Genomic DNA, 23,049 nt, shown 5'->3' with positions numbered 1-23,049 from the left:
AAAAATGAAAAATACACAATTACATGAAATAAAAATCTTATAGATCGTGCAATTTTTTTATGAATGAAAAGTCACTACTAACACAAGACACTACTAACTAAAACATAAAATGTTGCTCAATATAGCTTTGACTTATTAAGCTTTATTTGGATTGTATAGTGTCTTCAATAGAGCAAAATACGACCAGGCCGTGCTTAAAATCTGAAAAAAAAATAGATCAACCTTTATTTTGAGTATTGTTGTGCATACTCGTAATGTATTAAAGGTATAATATAGTATACAATGTAAGTTCCAGTTGATAAAAACGTGTGATATAATAAATGTTCCACGAATAACTCATTAATGCGAAATTTCGCAATAAACTTAAAATTTCTCCTAAAATAGACTTACGCTCATAAAAGATCTTAAATTGACGTCAGCAAAACCGAACGCTGTAAGCTTGCAAGGCTTCTGAGCTCTGAAACAATGGAAAATATTTAAAATTGAAACTTGGAAATGCCATTTTATATTACAAAATTATTTATAAGAGTAGGTACTTTATGGGCTTTTAGTCCGTAGTATTCACAGCATGCATATATACAATATTGAACTATAACGGAATATGAATTTGTACTTAATGGGCGGTTTTTTCTAAACACCATCCACCAAAACCTATTCCCTACCCAGCCGGCTAATCAATCCTAATCCAATTTTATATTAATAATTAATTTAGTAGTCCTTTTTCTGGAAAAAGTTTGTCATCAATTGAAGCATTGTTTTCGTATTGGCATCCAGATTAGAGTAATAATCGAAACTTAGTGCTAATGCTATTTAGGAGATATCTACCATTTTTTAACTTAGATATTACGTCATCTCATCAAACCGTTTAGTTATGTTATGCCGGTTTCCTCACTATATTTTCCATCACGGTTCGAGCAGAGAAAATTATAAAATATTGTGCATTCATCATTTTCAAACTCTTTGCAAGTCCTGTGCTTTCTTAAGACTTCTTTTTTATTTTTATTATGACGATTACATAATATAAACCTACCTTATTTGTACGATGTGCAAATTATTTTCAGCGGATGAATTGGCCAAGTACCACTTGCTCTCATATATTGCGTAACTAACATCCGTACTCTATGGAAAAGAAAAACTATTAATAATACAATTTCTAAAAGGATGTCAGCGTTTATCGTTTGTAAAGCTGAAAGAAGACTGCAAAAAAATGCCATAAATTTGTAGTTTGTATTCAAAATCAAGCTCATGAAACTGTCGTGTCGTGTAGTTGTCTTTATTTTCACGTTTCAATAATACGAATAGCACTTTAAATTTACTTTTTAAGGTTACTTGCACATGACTGAGCTATCTAAATTATTCTTAAAAGATATTTGTTATAATACACAAGATACATTTTTTCTGCTTGGTTATTTAATTCTGTCAAGTTTGGTTTTTGACTTGACAGTAATTTCTGTTCTACATACAAATGCTGTCTATATATGTAATATTATGTATGTATAATAATATTATGATTAAAAAGACGAACGTACAGACTTCATAAGCAAATCACCGAAGAAACATACGAAGAATATCTGCAACAAGCTAGCGGACAGGAATACTAAGAAAGTGCATGCCAGCGTCTTATCTTCCATCGCCTGTAGAATATAAGCATTCGTTTATGGGCATAGAATAATACTCACAATTAAATTTATGAAATAAATACTAGCTAGAGACTGAAAAATAAAAATCAGTTAGGTATTTGAAAAAATAATAGGTTAGGCTAGGTCTGGTTTAGGTTAGGTTGTTTTTGAAATCAAGTAAAAGAATTAGGTATTTCTATCATTACATTTTAGCTTGAACTTTCAATCATTGAAAGCATTTTAATCTAATTGTAAAATCAGTTCTCATTTAGTTATATAACCATAGATTAGCCTGATCCTATACCAGCACGTTTTCACTGGATCACCAACTTAAAACAAAAAGTCCGAGATTTGAGTCCGGACGAACGGGCAAGACATAAATGTATTTTTCAATTTATCAGCTAATTAATATTAATTATTACTACTACTAATTATTTTCATCGCGATTCAAAGCGGTTAAGGAAAACGTGAAGAAACCAGTATGACGAAGAATCAAAAAGTTCGACGACATGTGACATCTGCCAACCGCGGCAGTTGGCCACTGTGGTGGATTATGGCCTGACTCCTCATGATAGTCCTATATCTCAGCAGTGGGATAATATATGAATTAATAATGGTAATGTATACTGACATACTAAGTAAATGAAAAATGAAATGAATATTCGTTATTGCTAATAAAAACTAGGTACTATATAACTCAAAATTTTATAACGAAATTAAAAATAAAATTAGATGGATCTCCATTTGATGAATTATACTCACAAAAAAACATAAATTTTTTTTTTCTGTAACTCTCAAAGTACCATCAATACAATGATTGATTTAACTTCGGTTATATTTTACGATTTTGAATTTATAACTCCATCATTGTTGTTTACATGAACATTTTCAGCCTTACCTTTCTCGTCTCTAGTGATATTAATATTAGATCAATTACCATTACATTGAATCCAGTGAGACACAAAAGAATAGAGCTGGCCACAAAATTGAACAGCGTCGACTTTGCGTACACTGTGTCCAATATTGCTGATAACCTGTTTATTAAAAATACATATTTAATACAAATATAATCCTTAAGTGTCCAGGAATTAAGATGGATTTTAAATGCGTTTTAGTCGCTACATTATTAAACCCGAAAACATTTAATTTCTAAATGTATGATTGTTACAAAAAATCAAACTAGATACTCTTCATTGAATACATTACGGACACATTAATACCGACGTATATATACTATTAAAATAATGCAACCTTCATAGACGAAGGTCTTCAGTAGAAGTCAAAAGAAGAAGTCAAAAGTAGGTATCAATTTACATACGAATCACGTAAAATTCTATGCAAATTACAATAACGTTTTTTTTATTCATACAGTATACATTTATAAAGATACTTTTATATTTAACTAATTAAAACTTCTTACTGTCTATAATGTATATGTATATTTATATTGCTAGCAAATATATTATACCGAATTAATTCCTGGTGCCATTTCACAAGTTTTACGAGTTCTCTTGTGAATGCTTCATTATCGAAATCTACACTTGCTTTCCCCACAATTCTTGTAAAATCATATTGTAAAAGGCGAAACTGTATGCGTATGAACACACAGCAAATGTATAGTAGATAATCTGTACTGCAAATGTTTAATACTACTATGGACTCTGGAATAAATAAATACATAATCTATAGAAATGATTTGAGAGAAGAGTTTGTTTAAAGGTGCTAATCTAGGAACTAATAGACCGATTTCGTTAGATATATTCGTCATTTTTGAGTGCCTTCCTGAAGATAGAGTGCATTGCTAGTAATAGATATTTTCGATAATGTTTTAAAGTTATTTCATATCAAATATTCTCATCAAATAGGGCAAGAGAAGCTCAAATAAATAATAATTTCTTACATTTAACAAAATTTTACAAGACAATATCCTCACCTGACCACAGCTGATGTAAGTACACAAACGGCCAATATCTTATATCATGAGAATCAAAGGGATAAATAATAAGAAACGGGAGCAAGAGATCCCATTGATTTGTTTTCAAATACTTCACAACGATCAAAATTAAGGGGCTCATAAAAAACGTCGCAATGAGTCCGAAATTTAGAATATTCGATATATTTATGACTGCGTTCAAGAATTTAACATCTTTAACGATAATTTCATCTCTTTCCATCGTCCTTTTCCTTGCATTTTCAACTTCTTCTAACGATCTCAGTGAATTTATTAATTCGCTTACATAAGCTTCGTAGTGTATGAGGGTATATGCTCGGATATTCGCGAATAAACTGAACGTAACGCAAGGAGCTACATATGTTAGTTGTACGAACGATTTTCCATTCAAAGCTCCATTAACAAACCACCAAATAGCTCCTAGTACATCAGAATTGAGCCAGAAGAAGTTCAAAACATATATAAAATGTTGTTTTAGTTTCGCTTTTCGCGTAGCATTAGCACTATCATATGAAAGACCTAGAACCAAATAAATGAAATTCAGTTTTTTTAGAACATTGTTTAGAGCAGATTGGGTATCCATCTTGTATTATTAAGTACTGAATACGACGTTAAAAAAGTGTTTAACTGGTGTAATAAGGGGCTTCAATTAAGTTATTACCGTAATTGATGAGTTAATTACAAACAGTATACAGGATGTATGATGAGTGAATGATATTCTCACGTCTTTAAAACTACCGTCTTTCGGTATGAATATATTGTTAATGAAGTATACAAATTGAATGACCAAATTGTTTGAGACAGTTTTATCTTGAGAATGGTCGTGTAATTTCAATACTATTTTGATTTTATTTAGTGTCAATAGAACAAATTTAGATAAAATTATAGTGCAGAAAATCACGTAGTATTTGAAATTAGTACCTAAGTCTTAATATAGCCGTGGATGAAGTCTACGTGACCCGATACTCCGGCTCGATATAACACGGGGTAGTCCACTATTGGCAGTGGATGCAAACAAGATTAATCATTAAAAGAAAGCATAATTTAATTAATTACTTCACCGTAAGCAGCTGAAGTGTGTATGTGCTATATATAGTACATAGTTACGTATACATAATTGTAAATTTAGCTGTCATTATTCTACAACAGGTATAAGAAATTGCCTTACTGTAACACACTAATACATTATATATCCTACCTGTATACACCTACTGCATTGCATACTTTCAAAATTCAAAAAGTTATATAACACGTGAATACATCACATTATGAGGTTGTTAATTATACTGAAATAAACAAAATAATATGAATCCTGTATACTGCAAAAGAAATGCCATAAAATTAACTATTTGTTTTAATTAAGGCACTTTAGAAAAATATAACATGCAATTACATTTACATGCTATAAGTATTTGGGTAAAGATTGTTTTTATTTTAATTCTGGGTTCTGTACATATGTGACATTTTATAGTATTTGTATTGTGCAGTAAATTTTAATCTAAAATAGCCTCGGAGGTCCCCATCCTTTTTCTTATCCTTCCCAGTCTTTATTCCCCTCATCAATACTTTGTTATCCCTATTTTACAAAGTTGGCAATCCATTTGTGAAGGCGTAAGACTTTTTCAAATGTTCATGGGCAGTAGCTGTTGTTTACCCCCAGGTGATTAACTGTCTCTTCTGCCAACTCTATGACATTAAAAAAAGTCTATTACAGTCTCCATATTTTGCTCTGTTCCCTATGTCAAACAATCGACTTCAGGAATGAAATAGATTCTCAATTCTCGTTGAGTGTATTAGTAATGGTTCATTTTCGTCAATTATTATAAATACGTAGTTTTTCTATTTGAAAGATGTAAAATTTTAATTTGTCAAATTTGCCATGTAAAGATGGCCTAAAAAAGCAGTAGAGTTGTCTAAAACATTAACGATCTTATACAAAATCATTCATCTAGTTGCTGTCACATCGTTTACTCAAATGATATCATACATTAATTTAGGCAATTCTCATGAGATAACATTGAACCAATAAATTGTAAATGACAATTTAAATTCACCACTGACCCAGTTAAAATTCTCGATGTTTGAATCGTTGACTCACTTCTTATCAGGAAATATTTCATTATTATAAACACGTATTCTGTGATATTTTAGAACTTAATAAAATAAATAAATATTCATTTGGTCACTAAAGGGAACAACAAACAAATACTGTAATTAAAGGAAGGAGAAGCTAATTAGTCTAACTTAGCCACAGCTGATTTTCCCCGTTCTACCACATACTTGTAAGAAGTTTTCACTTTTTTAATTAATCAAATTTTTAGAACAATGAAAAAATTTACAATGTTTAAATTAACACTAATGAGAATGAATCGATCGGTAAGTAATAAAATGTCACGTATAATATAATGGAAATATGGAATGGGAAAAAAATTACTTGTAAATAAAAACCCGCTGGAAGAGAAACTGTTTCACATCTGTGACACTGGTTCTACTTCAGAGACAAGACTTTGCGTCCTGCGAGACTAAAACTAATTTGTAGAACAAAATTGTTCTTTTGTAACCTTGTTCGGAATATATGATAATTGCATCTTGTATAAATTAATAATAAAATATGAGTAAAATATATAATGTAATATGATATTAATAAAATTATAAATCAATAAGTTCGTAAATTTCGAATTTCGCATCAAAGAATTTTGATGAAATGTATCATATGTAATTATTCAGTGTGCTTTTGTGACAGAAAAAAAAATTGAGGGTGGGAATATAAAAAAATCTATCCAACAATGATAAAAAATACTTCGGTAACTTTAAGGTTTTGGACGGCGGGACCCTACGGATATTATGTAAAAAATGTTTCGTATAATTATGTATGGTTCCTAACTTGGATTTAATTTTATGAATTATTTATTAACACTCGTTTGTGTATTGTGTTCACGCGACTTTGTCTATAAAATGCTAATATTTCTGTGAATTATCCCATTTATTTGTTACTAGCTGCGCCCCGTGGTATCACCCGCCTAAGTCCGTATCCCGTAGAAATATCAGGATAAAAAGTTGCCTATATGTTATTCCAGTTGTCCAGCTGTCTACGCACCAAATTTAATTGAAATCGGTTCAGTAGTTTTTGCATGAAAGAGCAACAAGCACACACACATCCTTACAAACTTTCGCATTTATAATATTATTCAAATTTTGTATTTTACATTTCATCAAAGCACCAAGTTATTTGTTAATTTTGAATTGCTAACTTTTGCAAATTTAAGTAAAATTTGTAACTAAAACCTCATCAACACCCAGTTTGATTAGCACAAAAATAATTCATATCAAACAAAACGACCATTATTAAGGATAAAAAACAAAAATGAAACAATTGTTTCATAAAAAAACGTAAATATTTATTTATAAATTTATACACTTTATTCATATTATATAATCTTTTAATCATTAATTTCAATTTTGATTCTATCTCCCATTTCCGCTTTTCCTTAAAGCTACTGACATGAAACCTCATCTCGAATCAGGCAACACTTGATTATTTTGGAGTTTCTATTTAGACGTTTTATCAAAGAAAGCGTTAATGTTTTTAACAATTGCCTTCTTTCATATATATTACTGTTTGCCTTATCACTGGTTTCGTCATGAACAACGTCTGTTTGATAAAAATTGTGTGCATTATCAGAGAAATTAAATAATATAAAACACTGTTACATATTTAACTGAGTTTCAATTGATCAGCATAAATAATGAAAAAGTATGTAATTTTTAGCAAGAATTATAAAAATTTTAATTGATACATAAGTAAAATGTTTGATGTAGCATACAGATAATATAAAACTTGTATTAATAAGACGTATTCCAATTTAAATATCGAACAGAAATTACCCAATGAAAGTTAAAACGCTTCAGAGACGAAATGCACAAATGAAAGTACGCACACATACACGCTACACGGGTATAGTTATACATGTGTGGGGTGTATGGAACGCCCCGCTGCGCCAGACGGTAGACGGGTGTATGTGTATAGAGTATAGGTATTTGGTTAGGGTTGCCACATGGAAATTATTTGATAATGTAAGAGTTATTCAGAAATATTATGTTAAATGATTAATTTTATCATGCAACCAAACTTGGCCACGAGCAGATTGTCTTTATACGAAATGAATAAATCACATTTAAAAACACTTTAAAATTAATTTAAGAGTTTGCTCATACACAATAAAACATTATTCTATATGTACAATGCAATCATGAAAATCCTTATTGTCTGCGTATTAGTTTTATATAAAAGTTAAATTTTTTAATTGGAATTTAATATGGAATGTCTTTATATTAAAATAAAGTATTGGTAATTTATATACGAGCAAATTAATTAAGGATCAAGAATAAGTACAAAGTTGCAATATCGAGGATAAGTTTTACATTATCGCAGTGCAGTGAATAATTAAAATTGAACAAAATACAAATAATTCATATTTAATGACTAATGATTGGCAGCCCTATTAATTCTCAAGCCCACCCCTAGTACGTAACCCCCGTAGTGTTTGGCAAGTGCACACACGGGCACATGTAAAAAATGACAGGCAATAAATTTGAAAAAAGAACCTGTTCTATGGGTAGAGCATTGTCATAGACCCATTTTATGTGCAGTACCGGATTTTAAAATTAGAATTTGGGGATTTAAATAAAATTTCTAAAAATAACGGTCCGTTTTAAAATTCACAGGGATTATGAGAAAGATCTCTCACCTGATGCACTCAAATTTAAAAATCTAAATGACAGTAAAAATTTGAAGAGTCGTAAACTATTATAATACACCATTTGGTTATTTTTATGACATTTGCATGAAAGCAACGAATGATCCCAATTTTGAAACTATACCTGAACATAAGTACACTGTAATTTAAGCTTTTTATAATGGATGCAAGTGAAATAGCAGTGGTGGCTCAGTGGTTAGGACCTCGGACTTAAGGCGAATCGTCACGGGTTCGAGACCGGACGAGCGTTTAAGAAATACGTAGATTTTTCAATACCTGCACATTATTCGCATCACACCACAAAACGTTGAAGGAGGCACCCTCATAGAAGGCCGACGGAAGTTGACGATGAAAGGGTTGATGGAACTATAGACCAAGCTCTCAAAGACACGAAATATTAAATTATGAACATCATACGTTGGCAAGATATCGCTACTTTTTGCCAATTGAATATACATATACATATAGTATATACCTATGTAAATGTCCCCATACCAACTATTCACAACATTACAAATATGTGTTTTGTTTTACATATTGTACATGAAGAATCTAGCTAGCTTCTGCCAGCGACTACGCCCGCGTATTAAATATCAAAAATCACTCTGATATAGTACATGCATCCTACAGTTATATTTAAACTATATCTCTATCAATACATGTTCTGTTTTTGCTCTCTTGTTTCATGTTGTACAAACTGACCATCACACAAAAATGATAAAAATCATTTGTATTCTGCTACTCAGAAAGAGCCCAGTATTAAATTTTCCTCAATATCCATACTAGAGTTCAACATTTTATCATTTCATTAAAATTTGTAACAGTATTACAGGTGCAAATTTAGCTAATTCCTGTTTCATCGGATGATACCATACTGTAGGTCTATTTAAAATGTTGATAATTCATCTGAGTAGATACATCCGTCATACCGTTGCATTCCGTTGTACTCCGATAAACGCTGTCATGCAAACCACAATATTATTAAATCCATCCGACAAGCTATTTTACACCTTATACTTAGGTAATAAGACTTATAAACAACGAAAATTTTAATTTGTCTGTGACGTTATCGACACGGCATAATATGCTAACAATCCAATATGCTAAAATGTAACTTAGGCGGTTGTTATAAGGGTGATAAACAAATAATTATTAATTTTGTAACGTCTCGTCATGACGACAAACCTTATTGAGAACTGATAAAACCAACTCTATTTCTAAAGCCAAAGAGCTTCAAATACAACATATATTAGTAAGCAACTTCTTGGCTAAAAACAACTTTTATTTTAATTAATTTATACCATTTTAAGCCTTACTTCAATGTCGAAAAAGTTTGTATATACTATAGAATTGTCTTGCTTACATTATTTTATTCGGGAAATTTATTTTATAGATCAAATATAGGCCCTATAACAATTAAAAAAATACAATTATTTTTCATCATATCGTTGAGTATAAAATGATCTTTTTCACTTTGGAATAAGACATATATTTGCTCATAAAAATACTTGGTGCATTATACAATCAACATCTTAAAATATACGTTGTTTCACAAGGTTTTGAACTCTACTGCCTTGAAATACGACTCTTATTATATGTATTCATATAAGTTTGCTTTCATTCTATTACTTTACAATAAAATAAAGCACATTGTCAAGCGATTCTTAACCTTATCTCAATAGTGATACAACAGTCGAAATATGAATACAAGTGAAATTTGTGTTTTTTGTCCCTACAGAATTGTCTCACGTCTCGCGCTTAGCCAACTAGATAGGATGACCTAAATAGGTTCTAATCAAAACTTACTGAAATACAAGTCAAGGACAAAATGTTAGCAGTGAATTAATGAACAATTTTTTGTTCAATTTCATTTTCCAATTTGAAACGATCAGATCGCTATTTTTTTCTGTAAGTTAGTTTTCAGAAAAGAGTTTTTATCAAGCTTAATGTTATTCAAAAGCAGACTATCGTGATTTCTGTTTGTTATTGTTACTTGGGCTACATGTGCAAAATTCGTTTAAATGAAGTTGTTTAATTGATTTTTGAAAATCGAAAATTTGTGTCCAAGAATTAATCATACGTTTGTGGGCTGTGACACACCTAAATTCACAATGTTTGATGTGATGAAACATTTAAAAAGAAGAATATAGTTGTAATTCTGAATAGTTATATGTACATATTATAAAAACTAACTTTCTACACGCGGCTTTGCCCGCGTAGTCAGTGTAAAAGATAGGTAGATAGGCTCTCAACATAACTCCTGTTCCCATAGGAATTCCAGGACAAAATCTGTTCCTATCCTTTCTCAGATCGCAAACTATCTTTGTATCAGATTTCATCCAAATCAGCCCAGTAGTTCCTGAGATAAGCGCGTTCAATCAAACAAACAAAGAAGAGAGTTCTATAAGATTGTTGAAATATTCTTTACAGTGAGAGATTTTCAGAGACTTTAAAATTACATTTTTTAACCTGCGAAACTAGGCGCTCGTCCCAGCTCCGCCCGGATATCAAGATTTTGTTATATCCCAAGGAAGCATTTAATTGGGATAAAAGTATCCTATCACCCAAGTCTATATACGAAATTTCATCAAAAAGCCGTTCAGTAGTTTCAGCGTGATTGACAGACAAACATCCAAATAAACTAACTTTCACATTTGTTATATTCGTGTGATATTGCCATAAAACCGTACCGAAACACCTAGCTTTATAATTATTAAAAAATCTTTTCTAACTCATGTTCAATGAGAAAGCCGAAATTCGTTTCTTGTTAATTATAAATTTTTATTATTTACACCCTGAACCATCCTTTCGGCATTCATCGGTTAGTCTTTGATCCCATGAAGAATGCCGACAAAATTTCTATAAAATTTGCGTGCGTTGACAAAAAATGTCCTCGGTCGAGACAAAGGGCCTTCACCGTTAGAGTACGAGGTGAAAAACTGAATTCGAAATTTAAAATTGTGTTTATAATGGCCGCTCTTTAAGAGTTGCCGCGTTTTGAAGATTAAAAGTTGTTAAATATTTTGTAGAAAAAATGCGTTTATTTTTAGAACTAGCTTATATTCGAATTGGTTGAAAACTTTTTTCTCCCACATTCTGGTAAAATTTACATTGTTAGAGAAGTAGTTAGTTATCACATGTTTTTACCGTTATTTTAAACATAGCTTATTAATGATAATGCGGTTACGTACCTATTATAAAGATATTAAATATATTTCTGCATCACTGACTTAGTGTCAAACTCATAAATGTGTAGGTTTTGGTAACTTATTGCTACAAGGGAAGCATGCTCCGTCAAGAATTAAGTAGTTTGCGATTAATATTGCAATATAATTATCTTACCTCCAGGTGCTGTAGATTTTATATTATTTGTATTCGCATTTGTATCTTATTTTTACAAGTAAATAATAAACCATGTGGTACAGGAGCCATCTAGGTGACAGTAAGCTGTCTAAGAATTTTATGTAGTAAATTATATGTGTGGATTGTACAACTTCTGTTTAAATTTTTAAGCATTTCTATATTGTGTGATTTCTTTTGTTTGTGATTTTGTTCATAGACTGAACTGTTCCTACGTATATCATCAAATGGATAGGAATTATATCAACTTTATTTTCTAGCATAGAATGTTTTCTTTTTCATGTTTATATTTTCAGCAGAAGTCCATGTTTGAAATCCATACGCTATGAATTTTTTTTTTTTTTCTTTTTTTTTATGTCATAGCGGACAACTGAGCTGGTGGTTCGCCTGATGGTAAGCGATCACCTACCATTGCGAATTTTCATTCGCAATGGTAGGACCTCTGCGAATGCGCTGCCCGCTTTTTTGGGGTAAGGGAAAAGGAATGGATTAACGACTGGAAAGAGGGAATGGACTGGGACGGGTGAGGAAAAGGAAACGGGCCTCCGGCTCCCCCACTCACCGTACGAAACACAGTGGCATGCCACTATTTCATGCCGGTTTTCTGTGGGGGTGTGGTACTTCCCCGGTGCGAGCTGGCTCAATTCGTGCCGAAGCGTGCTCGACTCCCACAAAAGGGAATATAATATATATAATATAATAAAATTCTTATACACATATATTATTGTCTCAATTAAACCTTAGCACCATCATTAAAACTTGATAATTTATAAAGGTAGTTGGATGTTAGATACTCTTCCATATCGTTCACTCTTAAAGACAGCAAAGCAACTGTATGAAATGGCACAAAGACAAATGATAGTTTAGATTTCCGACTCACTCAAATTTTACCCGAATATCATGTGAGTCGAATCGGGGCCTGAAAGTTCTACAAAAAGAATTTACGCCAAGAACTCCTTCGAAGGTGTATGTAAATATTATCAACTGGATGTCCTCTGATTCGACGAAAGAAGCTAGCTAGCTGTGTGCTATATTCATGCGATGTACCTTACACGTGAAAGGTATTTTCTTATTTCTACCAAGTTTCCTTAATTTTAATATGATAAGACCATTCTATGCAATTAAAGAAAACTAGGAAAAACGTTGAATTAAATCAGTAGGTACAATCGTTCACAAGAGGCCAACAAAATGAGAAAATTATTATGTTTATGTATAATTGGTGTTTCTGAAACGGTTTTCAATTTGTTGGGTATTTCAATTTTATCCAAGCCTTTATTCGTTTTTTCAATGGTTTCCTTATCCCATGACATCTACCCTTAAATACGAGCAATGTATTTGGAGAAACATCTCTTATTCTCATCATCTGCCACTGCTAATGTTCCTGGGCAATTATGATCGATTACCATCAGGCGAACTTAGTTCCCACTTTAACATAACATAAATAAAAACCATTATTTTACAATCCTTGTTGATATGTCCAAGAGAATTGTTAAACTCAAACATATATTCATTTAATTAGACTTCTTCTAGGAGCGCTTTAGAATCGTTGCCGCTTCGGCACAAATAAGGCAAGCTCGCACCGGGGAAGGTACCACACCCCACGAAGATCGATGTGAAATATGTAGTAGCATGCTGCTGCGTTTCGTTCGGTGAGTAGGGCAGCTCGAGGCCCCTTTCCTTTCCTTACCCTTCCTGGTGCTTACCTTTGTTTCATCAATCCTTTTATTTGTCCCTTATCTACTAAAGTTGGCAATACATTTGTACATGCATATGGCCTCTGCAAAGAACATTTGCATAGGCCATATGCTTACCGAGCCGTGCTTACCATCAGGCGATCTATCAGCTCCTTTACCAACTATTACATAAAAAATAAAGATAAAGAGACAATTTACATTCTAGATTGGCATACCTTTTATCTAGGATATCTTATCTAGCTAGATATATCTATTTGTTTAGCTAGATATATCTATTTATATAGATTTGAAATCCAAGTTATTTGTAAATATAACAGCATTTACAATATGCTCCAAACATGGATTTTTACCCAATGCCTCAAAGCAGTACTATACCACTCGCCTGCGATTACAGTAAAGATCACTCTTCTGTATATCCTTATTATCTCTTATATATAAAATTCCCATGTTACAGTGTTAGTTACCAAGCTCCTCCCTGCATATTTGGTATGTCTGAGAATCGGCCAACATCTATTTTTCATACACCTAAATGATAAGAGTAAGGCAGAACAGCGTTTGCCGGGTCAGTTAGTTACTATATATAGTAGTACATATAGTAGGTAAATATGAATTATTAAATGTTCCTTCATTCATGTAATAGTAGGTATATTAGATCTGGCGCCACGAAAACATTTATCCAGAATTCATAACTCCATGCGCGGGTGGGTGTATTTCTAATATTTACCAGACGACATTTCACCAAGATTTTTAAGGCCTAAAGATCTTTCATAGAAGTGATTATTAATAAGGGATCGTCAATAATAGTTTAGTAGGACCATCCAGGCCTATATTCGCTACCTACGTTTGAAGCTATAATCTAGACCGAGTATTGTTTCAATTGTTTTGTTACTTCGCACACGGGTTGATAATAGCTTTTGTCTCAGTTATTTATGTGTGTGTCTTTATTTATAAAGTACTGGAGTAACAGGTGATTTGAACAATGTACGATGCTTCCCTGTCCTTATTTGTTGTTCCTTATTTATAATAATACAATTTATAATTATGTAAATAACATATCTCAATATTCCTTTAACACTTAATAACTATATTGTTTTGCAGTGGTACTTTTGGGGGTTCAAGACCTTAATAATTCAAATATCATATTCATTTCTTGCACGCTCATGTTATTGATTTTTAAATCTATCTACATCGCTTCTGTGTGAAATGGGGAAGGAAAAAAATTAAAGTTTGACAACATGTGACATCTGCCAACCCGCTCTCGGCCAGTGTGGTGGTTTATGGCTGGAACATGGAGCTGTATAGGAGACCTATGTCCCTAGAGTTGGAATTTAATTACGATTATTATTTAATTATGATTATAATATATGACCCCACATAGTAGGTAAAAGGTAGGTACATACTTGCCTTCAAAGAACAAATTAATTTATTTAGTTATGAAACCTAATGTCATAGAACCTAAAAATAGTTTTATGACTGTACCACTGTACTTATAAATAAAACTATTTAGTTAAATGCACTGTCCAAACAACTAAAAATAATAACTATCAATATACTGATTTATTATCACAAAGAACTGTTACAACTCTATTTAAAATACAAAGAAACAGTGATTAAAAGATTACCGGCAAAAGATAAAACACAATCCCCAAATAACTGTTGTCAATACAATTGCACTGATTGTTTTTAAATATTTTCACTTTTCGACGAACTGTTTATTGCTTTACGATCCGAATTATGTTGTAAAAGTGAAAACGGACAATTACAAGAACAAAATATAATTTCATTTCTGTGTACAGTTAGCGAGATCTTTGCAACAGGATTTATTGTTTTATGGTTTAAGTTTTAAATGTTTCGTAATGGTGGTAATTATTAATAATTTTTCAAAAATCTTTGAAATAAAGCGACTTTGTATAACTAAATAAAATACTTTTACAGACTCCAATGCTTACTATTAAGTAAGTAAGGTAAGCGACAGATATGAAACACTAGTCGTAGTTGAGTCGCGGGTAGTCTTAGGTAATGCTTTGAAAACGAAGGAAACCACAGTTCTCAGTTGAACAAAAAGATAGATTATTTTTTACATTCTGCAATCTGTAATAGATTGAAAGATTGGAAAATAAGTATTAGTACAATTTGATAACAAAACTAATATTAGAGGATCGCGCTGTCTTCTCCGATGCTACGTATACACTCAGGGGTCCCGTACATATGATAAAAGAATTTTTGAAATGTATCCTTTGATCAGTTCCTGAGCTTAGAGCGAACTAACAAATAAACGAACAAACTCTTCAGCTTTACAATATTAGTATTCTTCTATACTAATAATATAAAGTTAATTTAATAGATTTCTTGATCTTTTACTTTTCAGTAATGTAGTATATTAAGGGTTGAGAAATAACTTGCTTATATATTAGGATTGAATAAAATATACCGTAATATACAATATCGAAGCCCGAATTCACGTAGTCTATAATTTCTAAGAAATAAAAACCAATTTCCATTTATACTTGTTTAAATATATTACGATACACTTAACGAAAAAACATAGGTACTATTTGATTTGCATTCTTCATTGTAACATGAGTTAGTTGACGAAATATTTGCTGGTTTTCGTACTTCGCATAAACCTGTGTATCACAAATTGAAGTAACTATAATGGAACCAGTCTTCTTAATTCATCATTTTCAAATTCATTTTTGAATTAAAAGTTAAGCAATTAACATGAACAATCTATTCTGAGTGTATAGAGAGCCTAGATAGAATATAGAGAGCTGAAGTTTGTTTGTTTGAACGGGTTTATATCAGGTACTATGAGACCGAATTGTACTGTCCGCCTCCTCGGCACAGTGGTTAACGCTTGAGCGTAAAACCCCCCTCGGTTTCTTGGGTTCAATTCCCGATGGCAAAGCACAAAAAAATGTCTCGGTCTGGCAGGACACAGAAGGTTGATCACCTACTTGTCCGTAAAGAAAATTGATCAGTGAAACAGATGTACATCATCTGCCCCATACCCCACTAGGGGACACGGGACTTCACTTAATGAGACCGAATTCAAAAATTCTATCACCGATGGATATATTACACGTGATCAATGAGCGCTATATAGACTATCTTCTATGTACAGCGGGAGATGCCGTCGCTAACTACTGGATATATAATATTGGATAACTCCAAGGGTAACCCCGGGTTTGTACGACATAAAAATGTTGTAGTAGTTAAATAATTTTTAGTATAATAAAATATGAATGAAAGATTTTCTCGAGTTAACCCATTGCAGTTTTACCTTTCCTCTTTATATTATAAGAGTATTAATAGATAATAATACAATTCATTTGTTAACTAATTTTCGTTTAGTTTATAGATATATCCCCTATAAGAAAACCACTAATTTTATGAAACAATGTTTGTTCGTTAATCTATTAACTAAAGAGATTAGAATTCCGTGAATTCGCTTCAAGTAGGTATTGTAATTGAAAACAATATGGCCCATACCGTTACATTCTTTTGTTTTAAGATTTACCATAACGGGGGTTTGAATATAAAGTAATTGGTGTTAACAGATTGTGATATAAAAGCGTTTAGTAGTTAATAGTAGTAAATAGTAGTTTTCTTTTCTTTAAATCTTTTAATCCTTTAACGTTCACTTATTGTAAAATAAGAATAGGCAATAATTCCGTCTTAAATTCTACTAGTTTAAGATTTATTTTTTTAACTAGCATACCCGGCCACGCGTTGCTGTTGCTGAGTTATAATTTAAAATATTAAAATTATAAATTAATGGGATAATTAATCGAAATTAAAACTATCCTATATCTTAAGTTGGACCAAATTACACATAAAATGCCAAATTTCATCAAAATCGGTTGAGTTAGTGAAGAGTTCATTGGAAACAGACATCATGACACTGGATTTTTATACATTAAGATATACGACGGATGGATATAATTAAATCATGTTTTAGAAATTTTGGGATATTTAACTTTTAAGTTTAAAACTAAAACTTAAAAAGTGTCCTAGTGTATAAAGGAGCTGTAACAATATCGTTTATTTCATTTTATGTCCTACATTTTATGACGGGCGCCCCCATGGACGATTTTCATTAAACATAACTTAGAATCATCAAGCTTTAAAATGGAAAAAGCCGGTTCGGAATCAGTTCATCCGGTTGAGAGTTACGATATTGCAAGTAGAAACGTTAAATTTAGCATACTCTCTTTTTGCGTCGGAAGTAATTTTAACATTTATTCTCAAAGAAAATTAAGCCGGTCAAAATACACACATATTATGTTATTAAAAATATTTGTTTCCCCTCCCGTCGTTAATAGGGCAACGCAAAAGTGTTGGTTACAAAATATTGTGATAATGATTGAATTAAACATTTTTAAGAACTTTCTAGACGAACTTAGATAGAATTTAATTATAATCATAATCAAAGTAATGGCTTTTTGAATAAATTGCAAACGTGTTTTACCATTCCACTAACAATGTATTTTATAACGAAACGTATTAGCATTATTTATAAATTCACACCTTTAATTGCGACTTAAAAACATTTCCTCTACAATGTAACCTTATTACAAATATCGCTTATACGTTTAAGTCCAATACCTTTAACATTTACGGCTCTTAAATTAATCATATAATTACCATATTATCCAGTATTACTGGTTATTTTATTTCAATTTCAATGTATAGCATTTATCTGCCTTTTATTGGATAATAAAACGCAATATGTATGCCAAAACAAAAAGTTTTTACCTCAAAAATAAGCGATTGTAAACTAGCCTTTATGCCTTTGCGTTTTGACCAAGAATTAAAAAAAAAATTTTAATTCTTTTTTAAATTTTTAATTTTTAATTTTGATATTTAATCTGTAGTCTTATAGCATGTTTAGTTTTTAGGAAATAATTTCCATGTGTCTGGCTCTAGGTTCTGTCATTGCTCGTATCATTAACATTAATAATTAGTATGTAGACAAATTCATGCTTCATGCGAAAGTTTGTAAGGATGTGTTTGTGTGTTTGTTGCTCTTTCACGTAAAAACTACTAAGCCGATTGCAATGAAATTTGGTACGTAGATAGCTGGACAACTGGAATAACATACAGGCAACTCTTTATCCCTAAATTCCGAAGGGATACGCACTCACGCGGGTGAAACCGTGGGGCGCAGCTAGTAATCTCTAGATGTGAAATCGTAGTTTGTGAAAAGTGCATTCAATAAATGTGTTAAGTTAAGATTAGTTAAATTCTGTTATCTCTCAACCTGCCTGACGGATGTTTAAAAAAAGTAAATTCTCTAATACATAATCGACATGATACATCGGCTTTTAGTACATAAGAGCCGGCATGTCACTTTATATATTGATCTATATATTTTGTTTTTTGTTTCACAGGTAAATATGTACTATAAAGAATAAATAAGTGCAGGTAACTTTGATAATTATATTCGGATTATAGTCGAACGAAAAAAGGTCGTATAAACGTTGTATTTAAAGTAAATATTACAAATTTCCATTTCTCAACAGTCTGCAATCTCACGAGTTAGGTTAGGTTAGGTTATAATATAACGGTTTTCAAACTAACGTCTATATGTAAAAGGACTCAAAATATTTATTGTTAATTATAGGTATTTAATATGAAATCAAAAATGTGTATACGTTGGTATGCCATGATAGTGCACTTTCACGAAGAAATACTTAACCAATTTGGGTAAAAATTTGATAGGTATACAAATCAATTATGCACACGTGTATTTATTGGATGCGCTTACGCAGATTGTATCTAGAATATAAATAAATGTAAGTTTTGTTAAAAGGGAAGGAGGTTATAAAATAAAGTCTTTAGTAATTGGCAACTTAAACGATGATTTAATACATTTTATCTATATTACATAAGTTTTGTACAAAACAACTTTTCAGTTAATATACAACAGATTTCAATTCGACATTTTGCGAAAATATTAAAAAAACCTAACTTACGTATAAAGAAGATTATGGGAGAGTATTTTGTTCGATAAATTAACAATTAAATCAATAATTATTGAAGTGTTTGAATGTATCATTTAATTTTAAAATTTTTACGTTCAATGCAAGAAAAATTCTTTGTCATAGTTTTGTCAACAAGGATTCCTGTTATCTTGGCTCAATATGCTACATCTTTTGATCGTTTACTTGTAGTTAATGAATTATTACGTCAAAAGTAACTTTTGCATCAGATTATACATTTATATCTTAACAGAATATCAAGACATCTTATTTATAGGACCATTTATTAAAATTTAATGTTTAAAAAGACAACACTTATTTATAAGTAAACAAGTTCTTGGAATCAATTAAATAACTAATGAACCTACTCTAATCTCCCACAAACATTAAAGAAAACTTGAAACAAAACGCAACAAGCAATTTCGCAAAAAATCGAATTAAAATGACAATTTGAAATGCCTAAATATCTAACTAATGGAGCAATTAGATAGGAGAACCAGACCTTTTCGTAATCACTGATTACATTACGTTACATTTACAAATATGTGATTATTAAGATAAGTAATAATTGTATACAGTATACACAGATAAGCGAAAAAGGTCTAGTTAACACAGCGACTAGGTTTGGGGCAACTTTCCTCATAACCAAACAAAAACCAGTAAAAAAATCACAGTACATGAAATCAGTCAACAAACTTACAATAACAATGTATACGACCAACAGAACATAAAGAAAGCGACCCCGTCTCCTAACGATAATTCAATAATATCTTATAATTGGTTAATTTTATAATTTTGTCCAGTATACAACCTTGGCGGTTCCAATATGGCCGTCGCACTCACACTCATACGCGGCACAGAAATACACTAGTGTGTGTGTGGTCACCGCACATGCCACAAGCCGAGGTTTAGAACACTTAGACGCGGCAACTTCACGATATGGTCCAAGCCTTGCGGAGTGATGCATGTACACCCGTACAAGTCTATGGCCTTCAAATTCAACAGCCCGTCGCCTAACGCTCGCAGTCCCCTATCCGTAACTCGGGTACATTGGCCTATATTGAGTGTTTCTAGTTGCGATAGCCTCGCGACTCGCTCCAGACCTTCGTCTGTTAGTCGGCAGGCGCTTAATGATAGGGAGCGAAGTCCAGATAGGCCTAGAGTCGCGTGCGATAACGCTTCGTCTCCAACCTTATCGCAAAACGACACATCCAAGGCCCGTAATCTGCCGCTTTCCGCCAAATGGGCGACGCCAGCGTCTGATACGCCGTCGCAAGCTCTCAAATTCACATCTTCCAAGTGCGGTAGCTTTGCCAAATGTCGCAGACCAGCATCAGTAACGGCGACGCAAAAGGAAAGGTTAATTGATTTAAGTTTGGGAAGCCCAGTGGCGGCATGCTTGAGAGCCTCGTCTGTTAACCTTTGGCAGTCTTGTAATCCTAAGTGCTCCAACTCTGGAGTTCCTCTGGCTTCACCACCGCCACACAAGTGGGCTATACCATCGTCATTTACATGCCAACAAGATCTTAGATTCAATCTGCGTAGTTTTCGTAAGCCCCACGCGATTAACAACAATCCTGTGTCTGTAACATTGCAACAGCCGCCTAATTCTAACTCTTCCAAGTTTTTTAGTGATTGTGCTATTCTTCCAAGCGAGGAGTCTGTAACTTGCTTGCACAGTGACAAATCTAGTCTTCGAAGCGCTGGTAGTTCGGTTGCGAAAGCGCTTGCAAGAGCTGCATCGGTCACGCTATAACAACCGCTGAGGGAAAGCGATTCTAAACCAGGAAGGGCCGCTACGGCATCTCTTAAACCGCGGCGCAAGGAAAGAACTTGAAGTTTCCTAACGCCTCGCCGAGCTAGCGATGCAAATAGCACAGGCGCTGGTCTCCTTAAATGCAAAGCTGCTTCCACACCTCGCCAAACGGACCGACGGTCAGCTGCATCCCTCCAAGAACGACAAACTTGCGCGGCCCGTCCCCTGTCTCTCACGGGCAGTCTTTCAAATATTAACGCTAGCAATTCGGGGTATAACCTCGAAATATGCGTTCCATGGGCCTCTGGTACCGGTTCTGGCACGTGAGCGGTAGACAAGTGAGGCCTGTGTAATCTGTACGGCGCGGTGCGATTTTTTCTTCTATTCACTGTGGGTAATTCGGTGAGACCTAGCCGGTCGTCGCGCCAGGACAACACTTCCTCCGTCCACGCACTCATCACTGCACTATAACATGACACGGGTTGACATTCGCGCGATACGACCGAAGCGGACGTGCGCTCAGTGCGATGTCTGAACGCATACTGCCGGTCGGGGGAGAGCGGCCCCCGCCTGCCGTGGGTCGGGCGGCGATTGGTCGCGCTCGACAGCACGTGACGCGCGTCGTATCGATTTGGAGGCTCTGCGGCGGCATTTTTAAGTTGGCGGCCGGAGTGCCCGCCTTCGCCCCGCGCGGCTCGCGACGCCCGCTCCATAGATTATGTATTAAACACATATAGAAATTTGTATAATTTAATATTTATTTTTTAAATTCGAATTTTTTTTGTATGTGTGACATCAATATTGGCTTTAATATAACTGGTATAGAAAATATATATGTGAAAATGACTAACAACGAACAAGCCAACTACCCTATTTAACAATAACTCATGAAAAATGATAACAGGCACTGAAAACTTTTTTATAATTTCTTTATTTTATATAAAATCATGTTTCATCAAATATATTTATAAAATTTAATATAAATCCGACTCCTTCAAATAAATTATACATTCTTTACAGCAAAAAAATCGCAAAAAAATGTTCTCTACATTCACATAAAGAATATGCAATCAACTCTACATGCACAGTGTCGATATAACATATATATGATAGAGCCAAGATAAAAAAGACGCAATCAATACAAGTTACTGTACTAACATCTTAGTATAAGCATCATAATAATTATTGAAATACGTTTAATATGTGGCTGTAAGAACATATAACAGTACCTATAACAAATCGATAGAGTCATACAGCTATTATTTATTAGTAAAAATATGTTTACGAATATAGTGAATAAAACATAGTAAACTGTTTATTACAAAAAATAAAAAATATGTTTATTTAATGCACGCCTTTATATCACGATTTATTGTAACGTAATAAAGAATTTTCATATATTTTTTTTTCCACCGGAAAAATACGTGAACTTCTATAGTTACTTCAATTAAAAAGGAACAAGAGATGGAAGTGTTAAAACCTTTTATTACTGGAAATACATAATGTAAACAGAATATAATAAAAAATACGTATAATTTATCAAAATGAAATCAAATAACAAACAACTTAAATTCTTTTGAAGTCTTCGAACATTAGGCATAAAATGGCTACGATAAATCACATAATCTATGACCAATTCAGTGATAAGGCGGCAAAACAACTCGTCGCGTCGTATATTTTCGTTCGCGCTGCACTTGCCGACGGTTTATAACCAATCAACGGAGAGCTCCGTCACGATTTAAGACATCACTTATTACAATGGAATACGAAATATACAATACTGTGACATGGCTCTTTGATGCTGGTTGCTTGATATCAGACAACTATTAGACCTATTTCGCACGAGACCTCAAAGAACTGATTCTTGCTTTTAAAATTAATAGGTTTAGCTGTTCTCGTTTTATAAACAAATAATTAAAAAACACCTT

The 23,049-nt window shown here is 32.8% G+C and overlaps 2 protein-coding genes across 2 annotated transcripts; both read right to left on the bottom strand.

Annotated features, from left to right (window-relative positions):
• Positions 1 to 109: 109 nt before the first annotated feature.
• LOC119836581 (putative odorant receptor 92a) lies at positions 110 to 4,153 on the bottom strand. Its single transcript, XM_038361963.1, has 7 exons — positions 3,553 to 4,153; positions 3,088 to 3,280; positions 2,557 to 2,653; positions 1,530 to 1,634; positions 1,031 to 1,119; positions 391 to 457; positions 110 to 201 (listed from the first exon to the last, which is right to left on the bottom strand). Exons 1-7 carry the CDS (start codon positions 4,151 to 4,153, stop codon positions 136 to 138), a joined length of 1,218 nt encoding a protein of 405 aa, XP_038217891.1. The 3' UTR covers positions 110 to 135.
• A 15,072-nt stretch (positions 4,154 to 19,225) lies between these two features.
• LOC119836664 (F-box/LRR-repeat protein 14) lies at positions 19,226 to 21,780 on the bottom strand. The gene has a single exon (XM_038362055.1). The coding sequence runs from the start codon at positions 21,577 to 21,579 to the stop codon at positions 20,248 to 20,250; it is 1,332 nt and encodes a 443-aa protein (XP_038217983.1). The 5' UTR covers positions 21,580 to 21,780; the 3' UTR covers positions 19,226 to 20,247.
• Positions 21,781 to 23,049: the final 1,269 nt, after the last annotated feature.

This window comes from Zerene cesonia, chromosome 25 (genome assembly GCF_012273895.1).
Source record: "Zerene cesonia ecotype Mississippi chromosome 25, Zerene_cesonia_1.1, whole genome shotgun sequence".
NCBI lineage: Eukaryota > Metazoa > Arthropoda > Insecta > Lepidoptera > Pieridae > Zerene > Zerene cesonia.
This window is presented reverse-complemented; position numbering and strand designations above follow the sequence as displayed.

What these genes read in the sequence shown, in the direction of transcription:
- LOC119836664 (XM_038362055.1), bottom strand. Translation starts at nt 21,579, where the DNA reads ATGAGTGCGTGGACGGAGGAAGTGTTGTCCTGGCGCGACGACCGGCTA.
- LOC119836581 (XM_038361963.1), bottom strand. Translation starts at nt 4,153, where the DNA reads ATGGATACCCAATCTGCTCTAAACAATGTTCTAAAAAAACTGAATTTC. An exon ending in TTGCACATCGTACAAATAAG is followed by an intron (nt 458 to 1,030) that starts GTAGGTTTATAT and finishes CCATTGTTTCAG; the next exon opens with AGCTCAGAAGCCTTGCAAGC. An exon ending in ATTTAAGATCTTTTATGAGC is followed by an intron (nt 202 to 390) that starts GTAAGTCTATTT and finishes TTTTTTTTTCAG; the next exon opens with ATTTTAAGCACGGCCTGGTC.